The 20,049-nt window shown below is 44.5% G+C and overlaps 1 protein-coding gene across 1 annotated transcript in view; it reads left to right on the top strand.

Moving 5' to 3' along the window:
- Window positions 1–19,633, top strand: part of LOC126986788 (serine/threonine-protein kinase plk-2-like) — a 132,945-nt gene extending 113,312 nt beyond the window's left edge. The window contains exons 4-10 of the mRNA XM_050843159.1: window positions 10,900–11,090; window positions 11,302–11,501; window positions 11,925–12,151; window positions 12,621–12,882; window positions 13,317–13,476; window positions 13,829–14,078; window positions 15,017–19,633. Coding sequence (XP_050699116.1) covers window positions 10,900–11,090; window positions 11,302–11,501; window positions 11,925–12,151; window positions 12,621–12,882; window positions 13,317–13,476; window positions 13,829–14,078; window positions 15,017–15,226 — 1,500 coding nt within the window. The 3' untranslated portion in view covers window positions 15,227–19,633. The remainder of the gene's footprint in view (window positions 1–10,899; window positions 11,091–11,301; window positions 11,502–11,924; window positions 12,152–12,620; window positions 12,883–13,316; window positions 13,477–13,828; window positions 14,079–15,016) is intronic.
- The last annotated feature ends 416 nt before the right edge of the window (window positions 19,634–20,049 follow it).

The following is a 20,049-nucleotide window of genomic DNA, read 5'->3' as shown; positions in this document are numbered from 1 at the left end:
TACTTACACGGGGCCACTTTTTAAGACTATTCTAAAGAGTGTTCCCTCATACCTCAGAGTCGCCGTCACCTTAATGAACTAGTGTAACCCAATCACTCCCTTCCTGCCCCCTAAGACTGGCTCCCTAACCCTAAGAGATTCCTTTAGCCTAAGAATGACAACCCGAATTTAAAAGCCCGATTTCACAACCCAAAAATTTGCTCTCAGAACTTAAGAGTGAATCCCTAAACCCTACAGTCATAACCTAAACCTAATACCGATTTTCTGAACTTAAAAGTTGCTCATAAGGCCTAAAAGAAACTCCTAATCCTAAGAGTACCAACCTATCATAAGAATAACTCCTAAACCCTATGACTGACTACACTTAAGTCAAATACCTTTACTTCAGTGCGAGTCCCTGAACGTAAGAGTGCCATCCTAAGTCCACCATATGTAGCACTGACCCCAAGCCTCCTCCTGCCCCCCCATCAAGCCCTTCAGTGCCAGTAACCCGCGGGAGTGCCACACGCAGGTAGCAAAGCCGGTAATAGGATTTAAGGGTGGAGTGGGAAGGGAGGGGAAGAGGAGAGGAAGGAAAGAGGAGGAAAGGAGGTGAGACTTCGAAAGAGCAAGGTCAAGATGAGAGGCGAAGAAGTAGGGTGAGAGTGGCGCTGGAAAAGGAGGAAGGAGGAGGAGGAAGGAGAGGAGGAGGAGGAGGTGGAGGTGATGGTGGTGGTGGTGGTGACGGCGGTAGCGGTGATGAATAATGATGATGTTTGCTGGAGGAGGAAGAGGAGGAAGAGGAGGAGGAGGAGGAGGAGGAGGAGGAGGAGTGAAGGCGGCGGGTAATATAATGGGAATGATAACGTTGGATGTAAGTGAGAAGGAGGAGGAAGAAGAGACGGAAGAGGAGGAGGAGGAGGAGGAGGAAAAAAGAAAGAAGTGGAGGAGAAGGCAGGTAGAGAGAGAGAGAGAGAGAGAGAGAGAGAGAGAGAGAGAGAGAGAGAGAGAGAGAGAGAGAGAGAGAGAGAGAGAATGTAACTGAAAAACCGAGTCAAGAAACCGAGAGAGAGAAAGAGAGAGGAGGTTACGAAGGAGAGCGAGAGAGGAACTTGTACAAAAACCTAATAAGCGTCGTCGTAAGAATGGAAGACTATGATGGAGATGGCAGTCGTAGGAGATTAGCAACTAAGGAAATCAAGAGAGGCGGTCCCCGAGAATGCCGCGGCCCGATAAGAGGAACCAAGAGGAAGATAAAAAAAGAGGCGTGGGACATTATATTATAGGAGTGGTGGTGGTGGTGGTCGTTGTTAGTTGTAGTAGTGATAGTAGTAGTAGTAGTAGTTGTTGTTGTTGTTGTTGTTGTTGTTGTTGTTGTTGTTGTGTTAGTTGTAGTAGTAGTTATATTTGTTTGAGTATCATCGTGTTTGCTACTACTACTACTACTTCTACTTTTTTACGGCAAAGGAAACAGCTCAAGGAGAGTAAACAAAGAAAAGAAACACACAAAAAAATAGCCCACTAACCGCTACGCCTGCAAAACCGAATAGAAGGAATAGCCAAACTACTACTACTACTACTACTACTACTACTACTACTACTACTACTACCACTATTATTATTATTATTATTATTATTATTATTATTATTATTATTATTATTATTATTATTATTATTATTATTATTACTAACGAGGAATAGAAAGCGGTCTTGTGCCACTCATTATCTCCGCTTCCTCTCTGATAAAACGCTAGTCAGGGGGGGAGGGGGGAGGGGGGGGAGACTGATGCTTCCCTTCCCCCCCCTTCCTCCCCATGACCTCTGCCCCCTGACCTTGCTGAGATAGGTCAAGGGGTGCCCTCCCATCACCCGGCCGAGGTCAGGTCACTCCCTCAGACCCGGTGCTTGCTTGAGGGGGTTAGGTCAGGCGGATGGGGGGTGGTGGAAGGAGAGGGGGAGAATGGGGGAGGTAAGTGGAAGAGGAGGTGGAGGGTAAAGGTGGGAGATGAAGTGGATGCTAAGAGAGGGAGGTGAGGAGGTGAGGGAGGAGATGAAGGGGAAATGGAGGGGGGTGGAGGAGAGAAGTGGGGGAGGAGGGGGAGAGTGAGGGTGGGAGATGAGGTTTGAAGTGGGAGATGAGAAGCTGAGGGTGGGAGATGAGGGAGTAGGGGAGATGGAGACTAAGGGATGGAGATGAGGAAGAAGTGGAGATGGAGGCTGAGAGTGGGAGATGAAGGGGGATGTTGTTGGTGAGGCTGGGAGATGAGGAGGTGGTGGAGGGAGGTGGAGGTAGTGGAGGATGCAGAAGTGTGGAATGCATGTCACGGTTGCAGGTCTGATAATAAAGGTGCGTTGTGGAGGAATGTGTAAAGGTGTGTATGCGGGAAGGTGGAGTTGGTGGAGCGAGGGAGGTTGGTGGAGAAGGTTGTTGTTGTTGTTGTTGTTTTCTTTTTCACCTTTTTTAAATGTCTCGTTTCTTAATCCCATACATTAAGTGCAGTAGTAGTAGTAGTAGTAGTGGTAGTAGTAGTAGTAGTGGTAGTGGTAGTAGTCGTAGTAGTAGTAGTAGTAGTAGTAGTTTTCGTCTACTTTCCCTACTAGCCTTCCTTCTCTGTCCCTCATGCACTGTTGGCTTCCCCCCTTCCCCCCCTCCTCTTCCACCTCCTCCATCTCACCTCCCCTCGTTACCACCACTTCTCCTTCCCCTCCTCATCCACCACCTCCTCCTCCACCTCCCCTCGTCTCCACCACATCCCCTTTAAAACGCGGCCTCCTTCCTTACCTGCGCGTGAGGTGGGCTGAGGTGAGGGGCTGAACAGGTAAAATTAGTCGTGGGAGGCCGCGTGGACCTTCCCCTCACACACCTGTCCCTCACGCCTTCCTCTTCCACTTTCTCCTTCCTCTTCCTCTTTGGATTTACACACGCCTTTCTCTGGTTCTTCCTCTTACTCAATCCTTCTTCCTCTTCCTCCTTTCACATGCTTATTTCTAGTTCTTCCTCTTCCTCTTCTTCCCTCTATTCGTCTTTCCCTTATTCTCTTTTCCTCTTAATTCCTTCTTTCACACGCCTCTCCCTCACTTCTTCCTCTTCCTCTTTACACGCCTTTCTCTAGTTCTTCCTTCCTCTTCCTCTTTCCCTCTTCCTCTTCCTCCTTTCTCACGCTTAATTCTAGTTCTCCTTTCCTTTTCTTCCCTTCTCACGCCTTTCCCTAATTCTTCCTTCCCTCTTCCTCTTCCTCCTTTAACACCTATTCCTAGTTCTTTACTCTGTCTTTCTTCCTCTTCCTCTTTCCCCCTTCACACATCTTCCTTCCTCGTTTTCAATCTTCCTTTATTCTTTTATCTTTCCTCCATTTTTATCATGCTGTCCTACACTTTCTTCTTCTTCCTTTTCATCCTTTCTCTCTCCACACAACTCTCATCTATTTTTCCTTCTTCCCTTTCTTTCCTCCTCCCTTCCCTCTTCTTTCCTCCCCTCTTTCCTCTTACCTTCCCTCAGACTGTTCCCTATTTACCTCCTTTTACCGTCTTATCCTTCTCTTCCTTCCTTTCGTCCTTTCCTTTCCTCCTTTTCTCCTTCCTTATCTCTCTGCCTGTCAATAATTCTCTCCCCTTCTCCCCTTTTCTTATCAAATTATCCATCTTCCTCATTCCTTCCTTCTTTACGCTCCCAGCTATTCCTTTTTCTTTTTCTTATACATTTTCTTTTTCTCTTTTACGCTATTTTTTTCATTTCTCTGTCCCGGTTTTTCGCTTTTTCTTCTCAACTCCTTTTCTCCTTTTCTTCTTTCCATTTTCCCTTTCTTTTCCATTTCTTTCTCCATATAGTCCTCTTTCTTCCTTTACCTATTCTTGTTTTTTTTCATTTTTATCTTCTTAACCCCTTATCTACTCTTTCTCTGTTCTTCTCACTCCCCTTCTCTTCCTTTCCCTTCCCTTTTCTTCCTTTCCCTTCCCTTCTCTTCCTTTCCCTTCCCTTCTCTTCCTTTCCCTTCCCTTCTCTTCCTTTCCCTTCCCTTCTTTTCCTTTCCCTTCCCTTTTCTTCTCTTCCTTTCCCTTCCTTTCCCTTCCTTTCCCTTCCCTTCTCCTCCCTTAACTTTCTCAACCTTTCCATTTTTTTCCCTTCTACTTTTCCCTCTCCTCCCCCTCTTCTCAGTCTTCTAATCCTCTTTCCTTCCTTTTCTCTCCCTTCATTTACCTTTCCTTCCCTCATCTTTCCTTTTTTCTCCATTTTCATCATCCTGTCCTGTATTTTTCCTTCCTTTTCCCTTTTCATCTTTCCTTTCTTCACATAACTTCTTTCCTTCTTCCTCTCTCCGCACTCTTGTATCTTCCTCTTCCTTCTTTCTCTTTCTTTCTTACCTTCATTTACCTTTCTTACCCTCCCCTCCCCCCCTTCCCTTTCCCTCCCTATCTCATACCTGCCTATCAAACGTCTCATTTATCTCACCCTCAATTTTTCGCTCCTCATTCAATCTCATTTTCATAAGCTCTTAGACCCTCGATTTTCTCCTCCTCCTCTTCCTCCTCCTCCCTTTCCTCCATCTATCAAATTCTTCCCTCGTGTATATTTCCTCATCTTTTTTCCTCCCTCATTATCTCCATTTCCTCCAGTGCTTCTTCCCTCTTCTTTTCCTTCCTCCTCCTTCTCCTCTTCCTCCTCCACCTTCATCCATCACATTCTTCCTCTCTTTTCCCGTCCACCTCTTCCTTTCATTATCCCTCATTTTCACAACGGTCTCTCTCTCTCTCTCTCTCTCTCTCTCTCTCTCTCTCTCTCTCTCTCTCTCTCTCTCTCTCTCCTCTTTATTGTCGTATTCTCTCATTTTTTCTCTCCTTCTTCCCTTTCATCGTCCTTCTCTTCTCTTTTTTTCCTCTCGTCCACTTTCCCTTTCTTTCACTAGACTCCTTATCTTATCTTTTTTCCTTTTCTTTTCTCTTTTTCTCTCACCGTCTTTTATTTTCCTCTCGTCCACTTTCCTTTTCGTTTCACCTGACTCCTATTTTTCCCCCTTCCTTCCATACTTCCCTTCCATTTTCCTTTCCCCCCTTTACTTAGTTCCCCCTCTTCTTCATCCTCTTCTGAACCCTTTTCTAAAACTATCATTAGGTGCCTCAGTCTTCCCCTCCCTCTCCCTCTCCTTTCCTTTCTTTTTTCTTCCATTTTCGTCTAATTCCCCCTGCTCCATTTTTAGTTCACGAACCCGTTATCTCTCCCTTTTTTCTCAACTCCCTTCATCTCCCTCTTTTTCCCTCCCTAATTTCTCTCTCTCAGCCCCTCATCTATTCCTTTTTTTCTTGTTTCCTTTCCTCCATTCTCATCTCTAATTCCATCTTCTCTATTCTCGTTTATCTCCATCTTTTTCCTCATCACTTTTCTCTCTCTCTCTCTCTCTCTCTCTCTCTCTCTCTCTCTCTCTCTCTCTCTCTCTCTCTCTCTCTCTCTCTCTCTCTCTCTCTCTCTCTCTCTCTCTCTCTCTCTCTCTCTTCTCAACTTTTCAACTCCTCACCCATCTCTTTTTCCTCTTCCATTTTCTTTTTTTTGTAATTACCCTTTTCCTTTTCAATTTCCAAAACCGGTTATCTCTCCCTTTTTACCTCAGTCCCCTTTCCTTTCCCCTCTCTTTATTTCCCTTTTCTCTTTCTTTTTCCTTCCTTAATTCCTCACGACTCCTTATCCATCTCTCTCGCCTCTCCTTCTCTTCCATTTCCATCTCCATTTCCCCAGTTATCTCTCTGTTTACTTCTGTCCCTTTGCGTCTATCTCTTCTTTCTCGTCTCCTTTCTCTTCCCTTCCTTTATTTAGCTGCATCCTTCTTCATTTATCTCTTATCTCTCTCCTTTCCCAGCTTCATCTCTTTCCCTTTCAGGTCTCTCCTTTCTTAGCTCCATGTCTTTTCCTCCCACCTCTTCTTCCTTATCTTAATCTTTTCTCTCTCTCTTTCTTTCCTATCCTATCTTCCTTATTCTTTCTTCCTTGGGGTTATCTCTTTTCCTCTCTCCCTCTTTAGCTTCATTTTTTTCCCTCCTTTTCTACCATTTCCTCCCCTAACTTCATCTTTTTGTCACATCTTTCTTCTCTACCTTCATCATGTTTCCCCTCTCTCCCTCTCTTTCCTTCCATCCTTTCCCTTCCCCTCTCTCTTTCCTTACCCACCTTTCCTTCCTCCTATATTTCTAACTCCTCCCTGCCCCACACTCCTAACCCAAGCCGAGACTACCGTAGCACCAGCCCGTTATGGAAGGGACGAGGGAATTGATGTGGTTAGCGATTTGAAGACGCGCTGGGATTTTTTATTAGTGTTATTTTTTTGACCGTGTTGTGTTGAGGGGAAGGGAAGGAAGGGGGGAAGGGAAGGAAGGGGGAACGGGGAATTGCCCTGGTTGATGGTGGTGATGTTGATGTTAGCAATGTAATGATGGGAACTGTAGTCGATGATGGGAGGGGAAGGAAGGGGAGGGGGAGGGAGGGGGAAGGTAATTGTGCGGAGAGAGAGAGAGAGAGAGAGAGAGAGAGAGAGAGAGAGAGAAAAGAAACAAAAAAGACACCCAAGTCCTTCTCGCTCTCTCCCCTTTCCTCTTTTTCTTCTTCCCCTCTTCCCCTTCCCTTTATTTATTTTCCTCCCCTCTCCTTTCCCTCTTCCCCTTCCCTTAATCCTTTTCCTCCCCTCTCCTTTCCCTCTTCCCCTTCCCCGTTCCTTTTTTCCCTCACACTCTTCCCCTTTCTTAATTAACTTTCAAGCCGAAGGAAAGGGAACGCTCGGACACATCTTTTCCCTCTTCCCTTCCTTCGTTTTCTCCTTCATCCCTTTTACCCTCCCCCCCTCTCCTTCCTCTTCCCCTTTCAGCCCGAGGGGAAGGGGGCGCTCGGAGACATTCCCGCCGCCTTCCCATCACCTTCCCTTCCTCTCACCTTCCCTCCCCGTGAGAAAGTGACCGGGCGGGAGTGAGAGGGAGTGGCCGTGAGAAAGTGTCGGTCAGCGAGAGTGAGTGTCGGCCCGCGGCGGTGAGAGTGGCCGATGAGAGGGAGGGAGGGAGGGAAGGAGGGAGGGAGTTCGACGCCTTCTCCACGCGGCAGGATGTCCCAGGCTCCCGTTAGATCAGGTGTGTGGAGGGGGGAAGAAGAGGAGACAGGAGGAGGGTGGGAGGAAGATAAAGAGGAGGAGGAGAAAGAGATGTTGATGTCCTGGGCGCCCGTTAGATGAGGAGGAGGAGGAAGAAAAAGATAAAAAGAAGAAGAAAAAAGTAGTGGAGGAGGAGGAGGAGGAAGAAAAAAGATGAAAGAAAGATTAAAGAAGCAGTGAAGGAGGAGGAAGAGGAAGTAAAAAGAAGGCTGAGGAGAGGAAAAAAAATAATAATGAGAAAAAAGACGAGAAACAACGAAACTTCCATAGAAACAAAACTACCTATTTCAATGACCTCGTGTAATATTTGAATGGCAAGCAGGTAGTTACTGGTAGGCAGGTAAGCAGATAGGCAGGTTGGCAGGCTGGTAGATAGTTAGACAGGTAGATAGGACGTTACAAGTGTGAAGGCGACTTTTTGCCAGCTTCATCTTCCGGTAAATTGCCAGAACAGTAAAAAAAAAAAAAAATGTAAGAAAAAAAAAAACACGCCAGAGGGAAGATGAAGATGCATTGCCCTCTCGTGTGTGTGTGTGTGTGTGTGTGTGTGTGTGTGTGTGTGTGTGTGTGTGTGTGTGTGTGTGTGTGTAGGCCATTTTAATATTTTTTTCTAATCTAAGTGTCACTCGGCGCTAAGGGTCATATTCTTAAACTTTTCGTAGTTGTTTTGGTGGGCATTTCTAAGAGTAGTTTAATGACCCTGGTGGTAGTTTAACATTTGTTCTCTACCCGATTGATCTCTTTTTCGGCCTTTTGAAGTATGTGATGTTCCCCTTCTCTCTTCCCCTCTCCCTTACCTTCTCCTTTCCTCTTCCCCTCACCCGTCTCTTTTCTACCTTCCCCTCCCCTCTTCCCCTTTCCCCGGGTGGAGCGCTTGACAATACCAACCTAACCTTCCCGTCCCTCCCCAACCTTCCCGTCCCTCCCTAACCTTCTTTTCCCTTCCTAGTCTTCCTGTCCCTCCCTAACCTTCCCGTCCCTTCCTAACTTTCCCGTCCCTCCCTAACCTTCTTTTCCCTTCCTAGTCTTCCTGTCCCTCCCTAACCTTCTTTTCCCTTCCTAGTCTTCCTGTCCCTCCCTAACCTTCCCGTCCCTTCCTAACCTTCCTGTCCCTCCCTAACCTTCCTGTCCCTTCCTAGCCTTCCTTTCCCTTCCTAGTCTTCCTGTCCCTTCCTAGTCTTCCTGTCCCTTCCTTGTCTTCCTGTCCCTTCCTTGTCTTCCTGTCCCTCCCTAAGCTTCCTGTCCCTTCCTAACCTTCCCGTCCCTTAACCTTCCTGTCTCTCCCTAATCTTCCTGTCTCTCCATAACCTTCCTGTGACTCCCTAACCTTGTGTGTGTGTGTGTGTGTACCTGTGTGTGTGTAATCATGTGTGTGTGTGTGTCTGTCCTTCCTAACCTGTCTGTCTGTCTTCCTAACTGTCTGTGTGTGTGTGTCCCCCGCAGTGTGTGTGTCCACGTGTGTGTGCATCGCTGTGTGTGTGTGTGTGTCTGTGTGTGTGTGTCCCCTCGTGTGTTTGTGTGTGTGTGTCTGTGTGTGTGTGTCCTCATTGTGTGTGTGTGTGTGTGTGTGTGTGTGTGTGTGTGTGTGTGTGTGTGTGTGTGTGTGTGTGTGTGTGTGTGTGTGTGTGTCTGTGGTGTGTGTGCGTGTGTGTGTGTGTGTGTGTGTGTGTGTGTGTGTGTGTGTGTGTGTGTGTGTGTGTGTGTGTGTGTGTGTGTGTGTGTGTGTGTGTGTGTGTGTGTGTGTGTGTGTGTGTGTGTGTGTGTGTGTGTGTGTCATTTTATTCTTTATCCTTAGTTTTCTATTTTTTCATCCCTTATTGCATATTTTTGTACCATCCTCTCTCTCTCTCTCTCTCTCTCTCTCTCTCTCTCTCTCTCTCTCTCTCTCTCTCTCTCTCTCTCTCTCTCTCTCTCTCTCTCTCTCTCTCTCTCTCTCTCTCTCTCTCTCTCTCTCTCTCTCTCTCTCTCTCATTTTTTTATTTTATTATTTCTCTAGTTTCTCAGTTCCTCACCCCTTGTATGTATTTTAGGTCCCTTCTTTCTCGCACGTCCTCCCACCCCTTCCTTTCCTGTAATCTTCCCTACTTAAACCCATTTCTTATCTTCCTTGCCTAATTTTGCTCTCATTTATCATCCTTGGTCCTGCTTGCCCTCCGCCCTCACTCATCACGTCTCGTCCTTAACTCTCGCTTCCGTCTCTTTCTTGCCCCCTTGCTCGTCACTTCTGCTTCCTCCTCACTCCCTGATCCTTGCTTGACTCCTCCCTGCACCCTTCCTGGCCTGTTTTTTTTTTGTTTGTTTTTACAACAAAGGAGACAGCTCAAGGGCACACACAAAAAAAGGAAACCAATAATAAAAAAAACCCGCTACTCGCTGCTCCTAAAAAAAGAATCAAAAGAGGTGGCCGTTTGTTATAATTCTCACGCCAGATTTTCTTAACGTCGTATTAGTATATATTAAGTTTTGCGGCTAGTCTGGCCTTTTAATTCCATCTTTGGGACATAGTTACGGTAGTTACAATTGTTTGATTTTTACAGTTAAGTCGTGTTACAAACTGGAGTCATAAAGTGATATAATAAACCAACTAATCACGCCTTGAAAAACGGGTTAAAAAAGACGAATCGGCCACACTAGGTATTGTTGAGTGACCTTTAAAAAATCAGGCGTCAGGGTACGTGCTCATTCAGGGAGTTCATGAGTCGTTCCTCCCCTCAAAGAGAGAATAGTAACTAGGTGAAGAAAGAAAAAGATTAAAAAGAAAATAGAGAAAAGGGGAACACGAAAAAGAAACTCCGAAAGAAAGAACAGAAAGAAAAACTGTTACATCTCGAGGAATTAACTTAACTGAACTAACTTATCTGAACTAACTTATCTGAACCAATTTAACTGAACCAACTTAGCTGAACCAACTTAGCTGAACCAACTTAGCTGAACCAACTTAGCTGAACCAACTTAACTTAACCAACTTAGCTGAACCAACTTATCTGAACTAATTAACTTATCTGAACTAATTAACTTATCTGAACTAATTGACTTAACTGAGCTAACTTAACTGAACTTACTTAACTGAACTTACTTAACTGAACTTACTTAACTGAACTTACTTAACTGAACTTACTTAACTGAACTTACTTAACTGAACTTACTTAACTGAACTTACTTATCTGAACTAACTTAACTGAACTTAACTGAACCAACCAGACTGTGCCGGTTCTGAAGGCTTAAGGATCCGAGCACCGAGGCCGAGTGTGGTGCATGTGAAGTCTGTGTCCTGCTGTCTCCATGCCCCCTCCATTCTGATTTACGGGCGGGGGTCGGAGAACGAGACATGGGCGGAGGGGTGGAGTAGTCACGTGGCCAGTACACTGACACCTGAGATTCATGCCGAGTGTTGCTTCTTGACGCGGTGTTGCTAATTGTGATGCGGGGTGTTCCGTAGCTTAGCCTTTGCAACGGTCCTACTTATTCGTTTGTCTTATGTATCCGTTAGTCACATTGTACAGTTTGGTGTGTTGTGTGGTATGTTCATATTTTCCATAACGCGTGCATTTTTTTATATTTTTTTTATCGGTTCAGTATTGCCTTAAAATTATCCCCATCGCCACCGCCACTCCTTCCCCTCCCTTTGATTGTGATAGTTTTTCATTCCTATTTTGAGACTGGCTGAAAAAAACTCCACTCCCCTTCATCACGACTGGTTTTCCTTCAGATTTCGTGTGGTTGAAAACACTGTACATCACGTTTCTTATACTCCTTGATTTCCTTTAGAGAAGCCTTATCACATTAATTTTTGTAGGCCAATACGCGGATCTCTTGTTCTTGTGTAGGCTTACAAGTATTTGTCTGTTTCTCCGTAAAGATTCATCCTCATTTTCCTTCCCACCCCAGCAGGACCATCTGCGGCACGCCCAACTACATCGCCCCTGAGGTGCTCAACAAGCTCGGCCACTCCTACGACGCCGACATCTGGGCCATGGGATGCATCATGTACGTGCCGCCCGGACATATCATTGATTTACACACACACACACACACACACACTAATGATGATTGCTGTTATCATCTGTTCCTCTGAATTATACTCGTAATTGTGTCGCCTCTAGGTAAGCGACTGAGTTGATTGGCAATTACGTATCATTTAGTAATTTAGTGCACGACCGTCAACCACTTCACCGCGTGTGGGTGTGTCTGCCGGCAGGTACGCGCTCCTGGTGGGTCAGCCGCCCTTCGAGACGGACACGCTGAAGGAGACGTACGCGCGCATCACCACCAACAAGTACGTCATCCCGCCCCTCGTGAGCGACGCCGCCCGCCACCTCATCCGCCGCTTCCTGCACCCGGACCCCAGCGCGCGGCCCCGCCTGGACCAGCTCCTGAGCCACGAGTTCTTCACGGCAGGTGGGTGGCGGTGGGCGCCGCGTGAGGCCACTCAGGGTGTCCTTTCACAGTCATATCCCAACCATTTGAGCGGATGAATTGAAGTTTGGGAGGTCTGGTTCAGGAGTCCAGAGCCTTCTTTTCCCACTTATTTCACATGTCATGTTGTCACAGGAAATAGTGCCACTTTTATTTTACATAAGAGAAAATTAAAAAGCTTTGAGAAGTTCTTCCTCTCAGACACCATACCATAACCCCTTAATTTATGAACTTAATTAATGAATTTATGAAAATTTATGCTTGATTTAAGCAAGCCACTTTCACAATGCAAGTGGCTTTTCCCCCTCTGGAACACACCTTGTATCAAATCAGTGTTGCATGAACTGATGGGGGCACACAAGGCTGCTTGGTGACGGCTAGGCTTGACTCTGGTGTTGCTCGCAGGTGTGGTGCCGACGTCCCTGCCAGTGTCTGCGTGCACTCAGCCTCCTAAGTTTGGGCTGGAGGTGATTGGCAAGTCTGTGTCGATGCCTGAGCAGCAGCTCCAGCACCCGCCCCCACTGCCCCAGTCACAGTCACAACAGCAACACCCACTCTGCCAGGATATCAAGAAGATCACCTCCTCCGTCTCCACCCTGCGCATCCCCAACCAGAAGCCAGCGTCGGATAAGGTGAGGGAGGCAACACAGTCCATTATTTTAACATTGTATGTGGCTGCTCCACTTTTTGTGTTTTTGAGGCTTACTTGTGAGGGTTGTGTGTAGCCATGCACATCAGATGACACAATCACAGATGGAATCATATTAATTCATCTAACTGTGTTGCATATGAATTTTGCAAACTTATTTTCTGAGTTTGTGTTGTTGTAAAGTCCAAAAACATTAAGTATTACCTCTTAATTGAGTTTCTCAGGTGTTAGCACATTTGCCTTACACTTTATCTTGTTCTACTTTGGGCAGCTGAATGTGTATTCAAGTATGGACATATCATGTCAAGGGAACAACAAAAAGGAGCAGTCACATCCATTGTTTTCCTTGTGAAGGAAGTTTTTAGTTTCTGCACTGTCAGTGTGTGTGTGTGTGTGTGTGTGTGTGTGTGTGTGTGTGTGTGTTTATACATATACATATTTACTTGTTGCAGATATCCATACTGGAGGGTGGTCTTGGCATGGGCAGTCCTCCCCCTACCCGCCCTGTCATAATTCCGGGCTCCAAGGAGGAGAATCGCAAGAAGGAGTCAGGGGGCACCTTGTCCTCTTGCCTGCGGCAAAAGCTGTCCTCGGTGATCTGCGCCACAGACAACAAGGGCTCGGCAAGCACAGCAGTGGCGGCCAAGAAGAGGGACGTCACCTCAGGGACCCTCTACAACCTACTGGCAGCTTGTCTGGACAACATGCCTGATGGTCAGCATTCCCCACCAGTGTTATGTTAAAGATTGGATGAACCATAAATTACCTTAAATTAAAGTATTACAATTATCTTTAGAGACTTTGACACAGATGTCCAATATATTTTAGAAATTTAGAGCAATACTCATCAATTTTTCTCCCTACAACCCAGTTTTATGAAAAGCACTTCCTTCATGACTCATTAGCAAGCCCATTGATAGTAATAAACAGCTGTGTGCATCTTGCCTCTGGTATTTAGTTAGTAAATTGTGAATTGGCAACCCAAACAATAAGCTATCATGATCTAGGACTTTCTGTACTTTGAAAAATACTCAGAGGAAGGATTTATACTGACATTACCCTCATCCAGTAAACATTTCCTCTTAACCACAACATATTACATCCAGCCTTCATATGTTACAGTCTCTCTCATGGTCTTGCACCCACAGATATGAGCACCAACCCTGCTGTCCTAAGTCACACGCCTCTCTTCATCTCCAAGTGGATTGACTACTCCAACAAGTATGGTTTTGGCTACCAGCTGTCGGACAACTGTGTGGGTGTCTTTTTCAATGACCTCACCAGGATCAGCATAAGTCCAGACAAAAAGTGAGTCCCACCACAGCTGTTATCACTTGTCTCACCGATCGATGCAAGTTCAGTTCCTTGAGACAATCCACGGCATAATACAAGAGCAATGAATTGATTCTATACAATTCTCTGTATGTAGTAGTGCTTACAGTGACAGTATTTAGTGATTGAATTAAATATTAACTGGCCATACCTCAAAACCATATTGAAGGAAAATGCTATTCTTCCTTGCACAATTAAAAAAAATTCTGAAAGCCTCTTAGGTATAAAAAGCACAAGAGATTACAAACTTCTTCCATATTTTGTTACATGTAGACTTACTAATGTCCTTGCAGAACTCCATCCTAAACTGTTTTTGTTTGTTTGTCAGCCGAGTGGAGTTCACTGATTCAACCGGACGGCTCCTGGTGCACCAGGCAAGCTCGCTGCCTGTCTGGCTGCAGGACCGCTACCAGCTCCTCCGCTACTTTGCCACCTACATGGAGGAGAACTTGACGGAGGCCGGTGACACACGCAGCAGCCGGGTGGTGGTGGGCCGTGGAGCCGTCATCCCTCATGTGAGGCGTTGGGACCGAACCCCGAAGTCCATTATCATGCAATTAAGCAATGGCACTTTCCAGGTAAGTGCATGCATGCTCCCATTCTGGAGTATGCCTTGTTTGTTGTCTGTACTAGGTTATTTGTTTTTGCCAATGTCTTTGCCTCTCTGATGCAATGCTTTATGTGACATGGTCTTTTCTGTTTTTGTTTCCCTAAAGTGCAATGCTGTTATAATTCAATGGGGTATATTCCTTCCTTCCAGGTGTCACCACCGACTATGTCTTTGTGCCCAAGAAGCTTGAACTATTCTTTCAGTTATTGTAAGTTACCTGTGTTTCTCTGGGACTTGTAACAATTACACTTCAATACAATAAGTAATACTTTTGTTAATAACACAGGTACTTTATAATTAAAAGACCAGTTCAAGCTTCTTGGGCACAAAGATGTGGTCAGTGGTGACACACGCTGGCTAGCAACTCTGAATATATCCATTTCTCTTGATGCCTGCTTCACAGTTGACGGGGCAGGGGTGCCTCTACCTTATTTTTTCTCTATGCATTGTCCTGAAATGCTCCAGTTTCTTCCTTTTTCCTGCTTCTCTTTCTCTTAAAATAATATAATACAATAATAACACTTTCTCCTCTCATTTTATAAGAAAAAAAAATCACTTGAAGTGTTTCATTGAGGCAGAATTAAATTAATGAAACAAGTGGCAAGCTGAAAGAATTCTTTATTTTCTATAGCTGCGACACCAGTTCCCAATGGGAACTCCCTGTGAGGGGGGGTGGGGGGTGGGGGGTGAAAGTAGCAGGTAGCAGAGAGTGAGAGATAATAGGCTATGTCATGGAAAACAGAATTTGCCGCATATTAAATGTAGTAAACAACAGGCCAATGAACAGCGCAGAGACCATCACCCAAGCGAGTCTATCCCAGAAGGATTATCCCCGCCGGCTCTCATGCCACTGACTATAGTACATAATTAGTTTCATGTGATACTAGCTACACTTTTTTTCCACAGATTAACTTCTTCAAGGACCACACCAAGATAGTGATTGCTGGTGAGCGGTCTGATGTGAGCATCATGTTCATCAGCAGTGACCGGCAATCCTTCACTTACCGCCTCTCCCAGCTGGCAGAGATTGGCTGCGATGCAATGGTACGGGAGAGGCTAGTCTATGCCCTCTCTTGCCTCCGCCAGTATGCCGAGCTTGATGGAGAGGAAGTCTGAGGGGAAGCTTTTACGTTGCCTCATCCCGCTGCTAGGCCCTCCACCCACACCGGGAGGCTCTGGAAGGAATTGATTGCCAGTTTAGTCTTCGGACCAAATGTGGTTTTGATATTTTGTTGGTGGACCCGAGTTTAAGTGAGGAAATTACTTATGATGGAAGAAAGTATTTTTTGAATCAAAGCAGCTGCTTAGTGTATAAAAATATATACTGAAAAGCTTTATGTCATAGCCAATGCATCAGTTGATGGTGAGTGCTACACTGAGAATGCACTATAAAAGATCTTGCACAATGTGGAGTTCTCAATGAGGGGACTCTTTATTCTTGAAAAAGGTAAATTTTTGTCTGTGAGCTGCTGCTTCACTGAATTTTGTGCAGGCCTTACACACTATGCAAAGACTTTACGTTAATATCGCCTGCACACCACAGTGAGTGATCATGTGGCAGCCTTTCCACATGTCTTTCTCAACAGACTCAACTACGAACACCTGTGTCTGAGACCAACAGAGCATGTGCGCTCTACCTCACAGCTACTACTGTTAGTTATGTATCAAATCACTGCCCATGATGATAGTCAAAAGGGCACAGAAAAGCCTACTTGGCCTCCCTCATACACTCCGGTAGCAAACCAAATGTAAAACTGGACAATTGTGTGGCAACAAGGGTGTTTGGGGGAGGCCAGTGATATGTTCTCCATGTTGCCCCCAATGTTTACCAAAGAGTGGAGAAAGGGGGGGGCAGTGAGGCATGGAGCTGGGACACAGCCTGTGGCACGCCAAGCAAGGCCCTTCAAGCGGCAGAAGCTGTAGCTGCCGGGGCTGGTCAGCAGGAGGTTGTGCCAGAAACATTGTGAAATACCTCTCCTGTGAATTCACTTTTGGAATGAGTTATATGTTTATACATATATCAAGTTTAATCAAATCCATTATGATCTCTTAAGCTAACCTGCTCAATGATTCAAGTAAAAGCATGGCATATTTTTGCAAATTCAAAGGACTTTGTGCAATCTTAAGATAATGGGTTCTGTGGCAGGCAACAAGGAGTTGGTGATGCTCAGAACGCTTGAGTGATGCATTCTTGTCTCATGTCCAAGAACCATGGAAAGTTTTTTTTTATTTTTTCTTTAATTTACAGTATGAAGAAGTAAGTCCGTCCCTGTATATAGTGCAGCACCACACCAAGATGTGTGTGTATGTGTGTGTACTGTACAGTGGTCATCATAGATGTGTGCCTGTCACCCTCAGTACATTGGTAACTTGTGTTGTGAGTGAACTTGTGTTGTTGGTTGACACACTCCTCCATCTGGTCAGATGTTCCTCTGATTTGGGGCTTGTATTGCAACTATTATGGACAGAAATTAGTTCTTGATGCCTTGAATGGTAGCACAGATAACTAGAACATGCAAGGAAGGTTAGGAACCCAAGTAAAAGAAATCTTCAAACCAATTTGTTTGTGAACATTGTGAGGATCTGGATGAGGCACTTGAAAGATGATGGTGTAAATATGCTGGAAGTCAAAATATGACCTAGTATTCCAAAGAAAACTTTACTCCAGGACTTGGATGGTTTTAAAAAAAGAACATCCCCAACTCTCAAAAACTGTCAGTCTTGGAGTACTAGAATATGGTTTGGCTTCGGGTATGTTTACACAGTTGCCATCTTCAAGGTGACTCATCCAGCTCTGCACAGGACTATCATATCACCAACTTTCTCAACAACCTCCTGCATCTGGTACCTGGCCTTGCATAGTCCAATGGTCCATATTACTGTGTGAGGTGTTAAAGATATATGCTTGTCTGTAATAAATGTTGTACCGGCTCCAAAGCTAGGGCAATGTGGCCAAGAGGAGGAGGGGGCACTGACCATAAAAAGACCTCGGTGACAACACAAGCTATCAGAGTAATGAGTGTGTGTATTGGCTGTGAGCTGGACAACATGTCACTATCAGCTAAAGGCTGATGGAATGCACGGGCACTAACAAACAAAAATGCTAATAAATGTATCCCGGTCCGAGTGTCTGGTACACATTTATGATGAGCACTCAATATATATGTACCGTATAATGCATAAATGTGTGTGTGTGTGTGTGTGTGTGTGTGTGTGTGTGTGTGCGCGCACTTGGTTGCTGCTGCTGCTGTTCTTCACAATAATAGCAGCATCATCACCCTAAGGGAGTTGAGGCTGCCTGGCAGAGAGGAAAGATCTGTATCCCTCACACGCTGACAGGAGGTGTGACCAACACCAGCGAGTGTTGAGTATGAGCATGCTGTGCTATAGTGAATCACTGCTCCTTCCACATGGAGACTACTGCATTCACTTACCTTGTTCCAAAATGTTATTGAGGCCTTTTCACAACCAAAGAGTGAATGGTATAAGGAAATATTGTTCCCTTTTTGGCTCAGGATATTTCTCTACCAAATGTTGCATTTGGTGGTACAGCCAAGTTGGGCATCAGTCCTATTATCCTGCAAAAGAAGAACCAATGATACTTAACGTGTAGGGTTTTTCTAAAGGTATAAGCTATTTTCTTTTATTTTAATGGGAATTCCTATGAATCAAACAATCCTCCTGTGAGGCACATAAAAGTTTAGTACAAACTCTAATGCACCAGGATGGAACCAGTCTGGGTGTGTAGCAAAGCAGGCGACTTCAGTAATGATCTCATTTAGCTAATTGTAATCAGTTATATTTCTTCATATTTCTGTCTGTTCTTGGCACCCAAAAGATCAAGAGGACCTGGGAGGTGGCAGAGTCAGTTAACTGACATTGCCTTGTTGTTTCAACTTACTTTGAACATAGATTTGTTTTGTATGAATGTGCTGTTGTCTCATGACTGCACAGCAAGGTCAACCAGCAGCCCGGGTCCTCGGCTTCTGCTGCCAGGGAAACATCACTTATTCATTAGAATATTTCTCTGCAGTCAGGTCTTGCCCTCTGTTTTCTGTCTTACCAAAGATGGCAGGATTTACTAGTGTTCTACTTCGATGCAGAGAAAATAGATAAACTTTCATTTTCAAATCTACAGAATAGAATGCTTTCTGTAGTCTAGACAATGCTGAACCCTTTCTTGGTAAAAGGCACAAAAGGGTCTCCATACTTTACAGGTTGACCTTCAGCTTTGCCTAGTCATTTGAAGTTGAATAGCAAATTATAGTATTTCTGACAACTGCATTGCCTGCCGGAGGCTCCAGCAGCCCCGCGGCGCAGAGGCAGAGGTGGCTGCCGGAGACCGTGCCAAGAATCCTCATGTAATACTGTTGCAGGACACCATTACTATTATTACTATAATAATAAGGTTATTATTGTAATTTATTTATTTTTATCATTGTGTCTGTGATTCCTTGTCTTTGTTAATTCTTGTACATATTTGTTTGTGATATTCTTTGGTTTTCATTTTTTTGAAGTATATATGCAATTATGTATATAATGTGCAGCATTGAGTTAAGGCTGTGTTGTGTTAGATTTACATACTTAAGTGTAGCGCTCAGGTCTTTCACAAGCTGTTGTAGCTAAGTGGTCTTCCTCGGGTTATATGTTCTCCACCTCTAGCATTGGTTGTATTTACCAAAATCCTTCAAATTGGTGCCTTGAGATTCACATGTTGGGAGGTCGCTGCCGGCACTGTCCAGCCTGTCACTGCTCAGTGTGGGCAGCAGCCACTCTGATGTGATGGTGGTAATTTTTGGTGAGCAAATCTGTTATTGTAACTAAAGATGCCTGGATATTACACTTAAAACCAATCTCTTCCATACTGTAGCTGTACCAGTTTAGTATATTAGTGCAGACCTGCTCTCTCCACCACAACACTGCAGTGGTGGGAGAGGCAGGCGCCACAAGCCGGCAGAGCCAGCGGGGCGGCACAGCACTGCTGGCGCGGGCTTCCAGCGGGGCAAAGCCTTGGATCGGGTTCCCAGGTGCTCTTGGCCCATAGTGAGAGTCTCTTTGACTGATTCATAGGTTTAATGTAGCCAATACTGAATTTAATTGCCTTTAGGGGCAATGACTAGTCAAAGGGACAGGCAGAGGTTGGACCAATTTGACCTCAGCAAGTGAGGATAGCTGCAGGAGTGTCCGGTGTGGCAAAGATTCCTTCCATAACAGTACACAGAGTGAGCAGCGCCAGCCGGGCCACTGCTCCCGAGGCCAGTGTTAACTGTTCTCTACGGGGCCAGCGTGCTGCCGGCACCATTGCCTTGCTCTGTAATGTCCAGTTCAATATTGCATTATTAAGCTAAGTAGCCCACTCAAGACATGTATATAAAACATATTGTAAGAGTAATGGAGGCAGTCATCTTCAATCTGTGCAGTATAATAATTATATGATGTATATTACCGACTGTTGCGGTCTTTCATTTTTTTTGCATCTTGTTGTAGATTTAAATGCTTGTTTGTAATAAATCATTAAAGAGGTACAGAGTTTCAATAACATGTCATAGATAATTGTCAATCATATATATATATATATATATATATATATATATATATATATATATATATATATATATATATATATATATATATATATATATATATATATATATATATATATATATATATATATATATATATATATATATATATATATATATATATATATATATATATATACATATATATATATATATATATATATATATATATATATATATATATATATATATGTATATATATATATATATATATTAATCAACTACTAATGCCACAACTACTAAACTGTATTATACCACCATCATGACACAAATGTTACTGTGTACAGGTAACTATCGATTTACGAGAGTATTATGTCCTTGAAGAGGTCACGTAAATCAAACAAGAGGTAGGTTTCT

The sequence above is a fragment of the Eriocheir sinensis genome, chromosome 63 (genome assembly GCF_024679095.1).
Source record: "Eriocheir sinensis breed Jianghai 21 chromosome 63, ASM2467909v1, whole genome shotgun sequence".
NCBI lineage: Eukaryota > Metazoa > Arthropoda > Malacostraca > Decapoda > Varunidae > Eriocheir > Eriocheir sinensis.
This window is presented reverse-complemented; position numbering and strand designations above follow the sequence as displayed.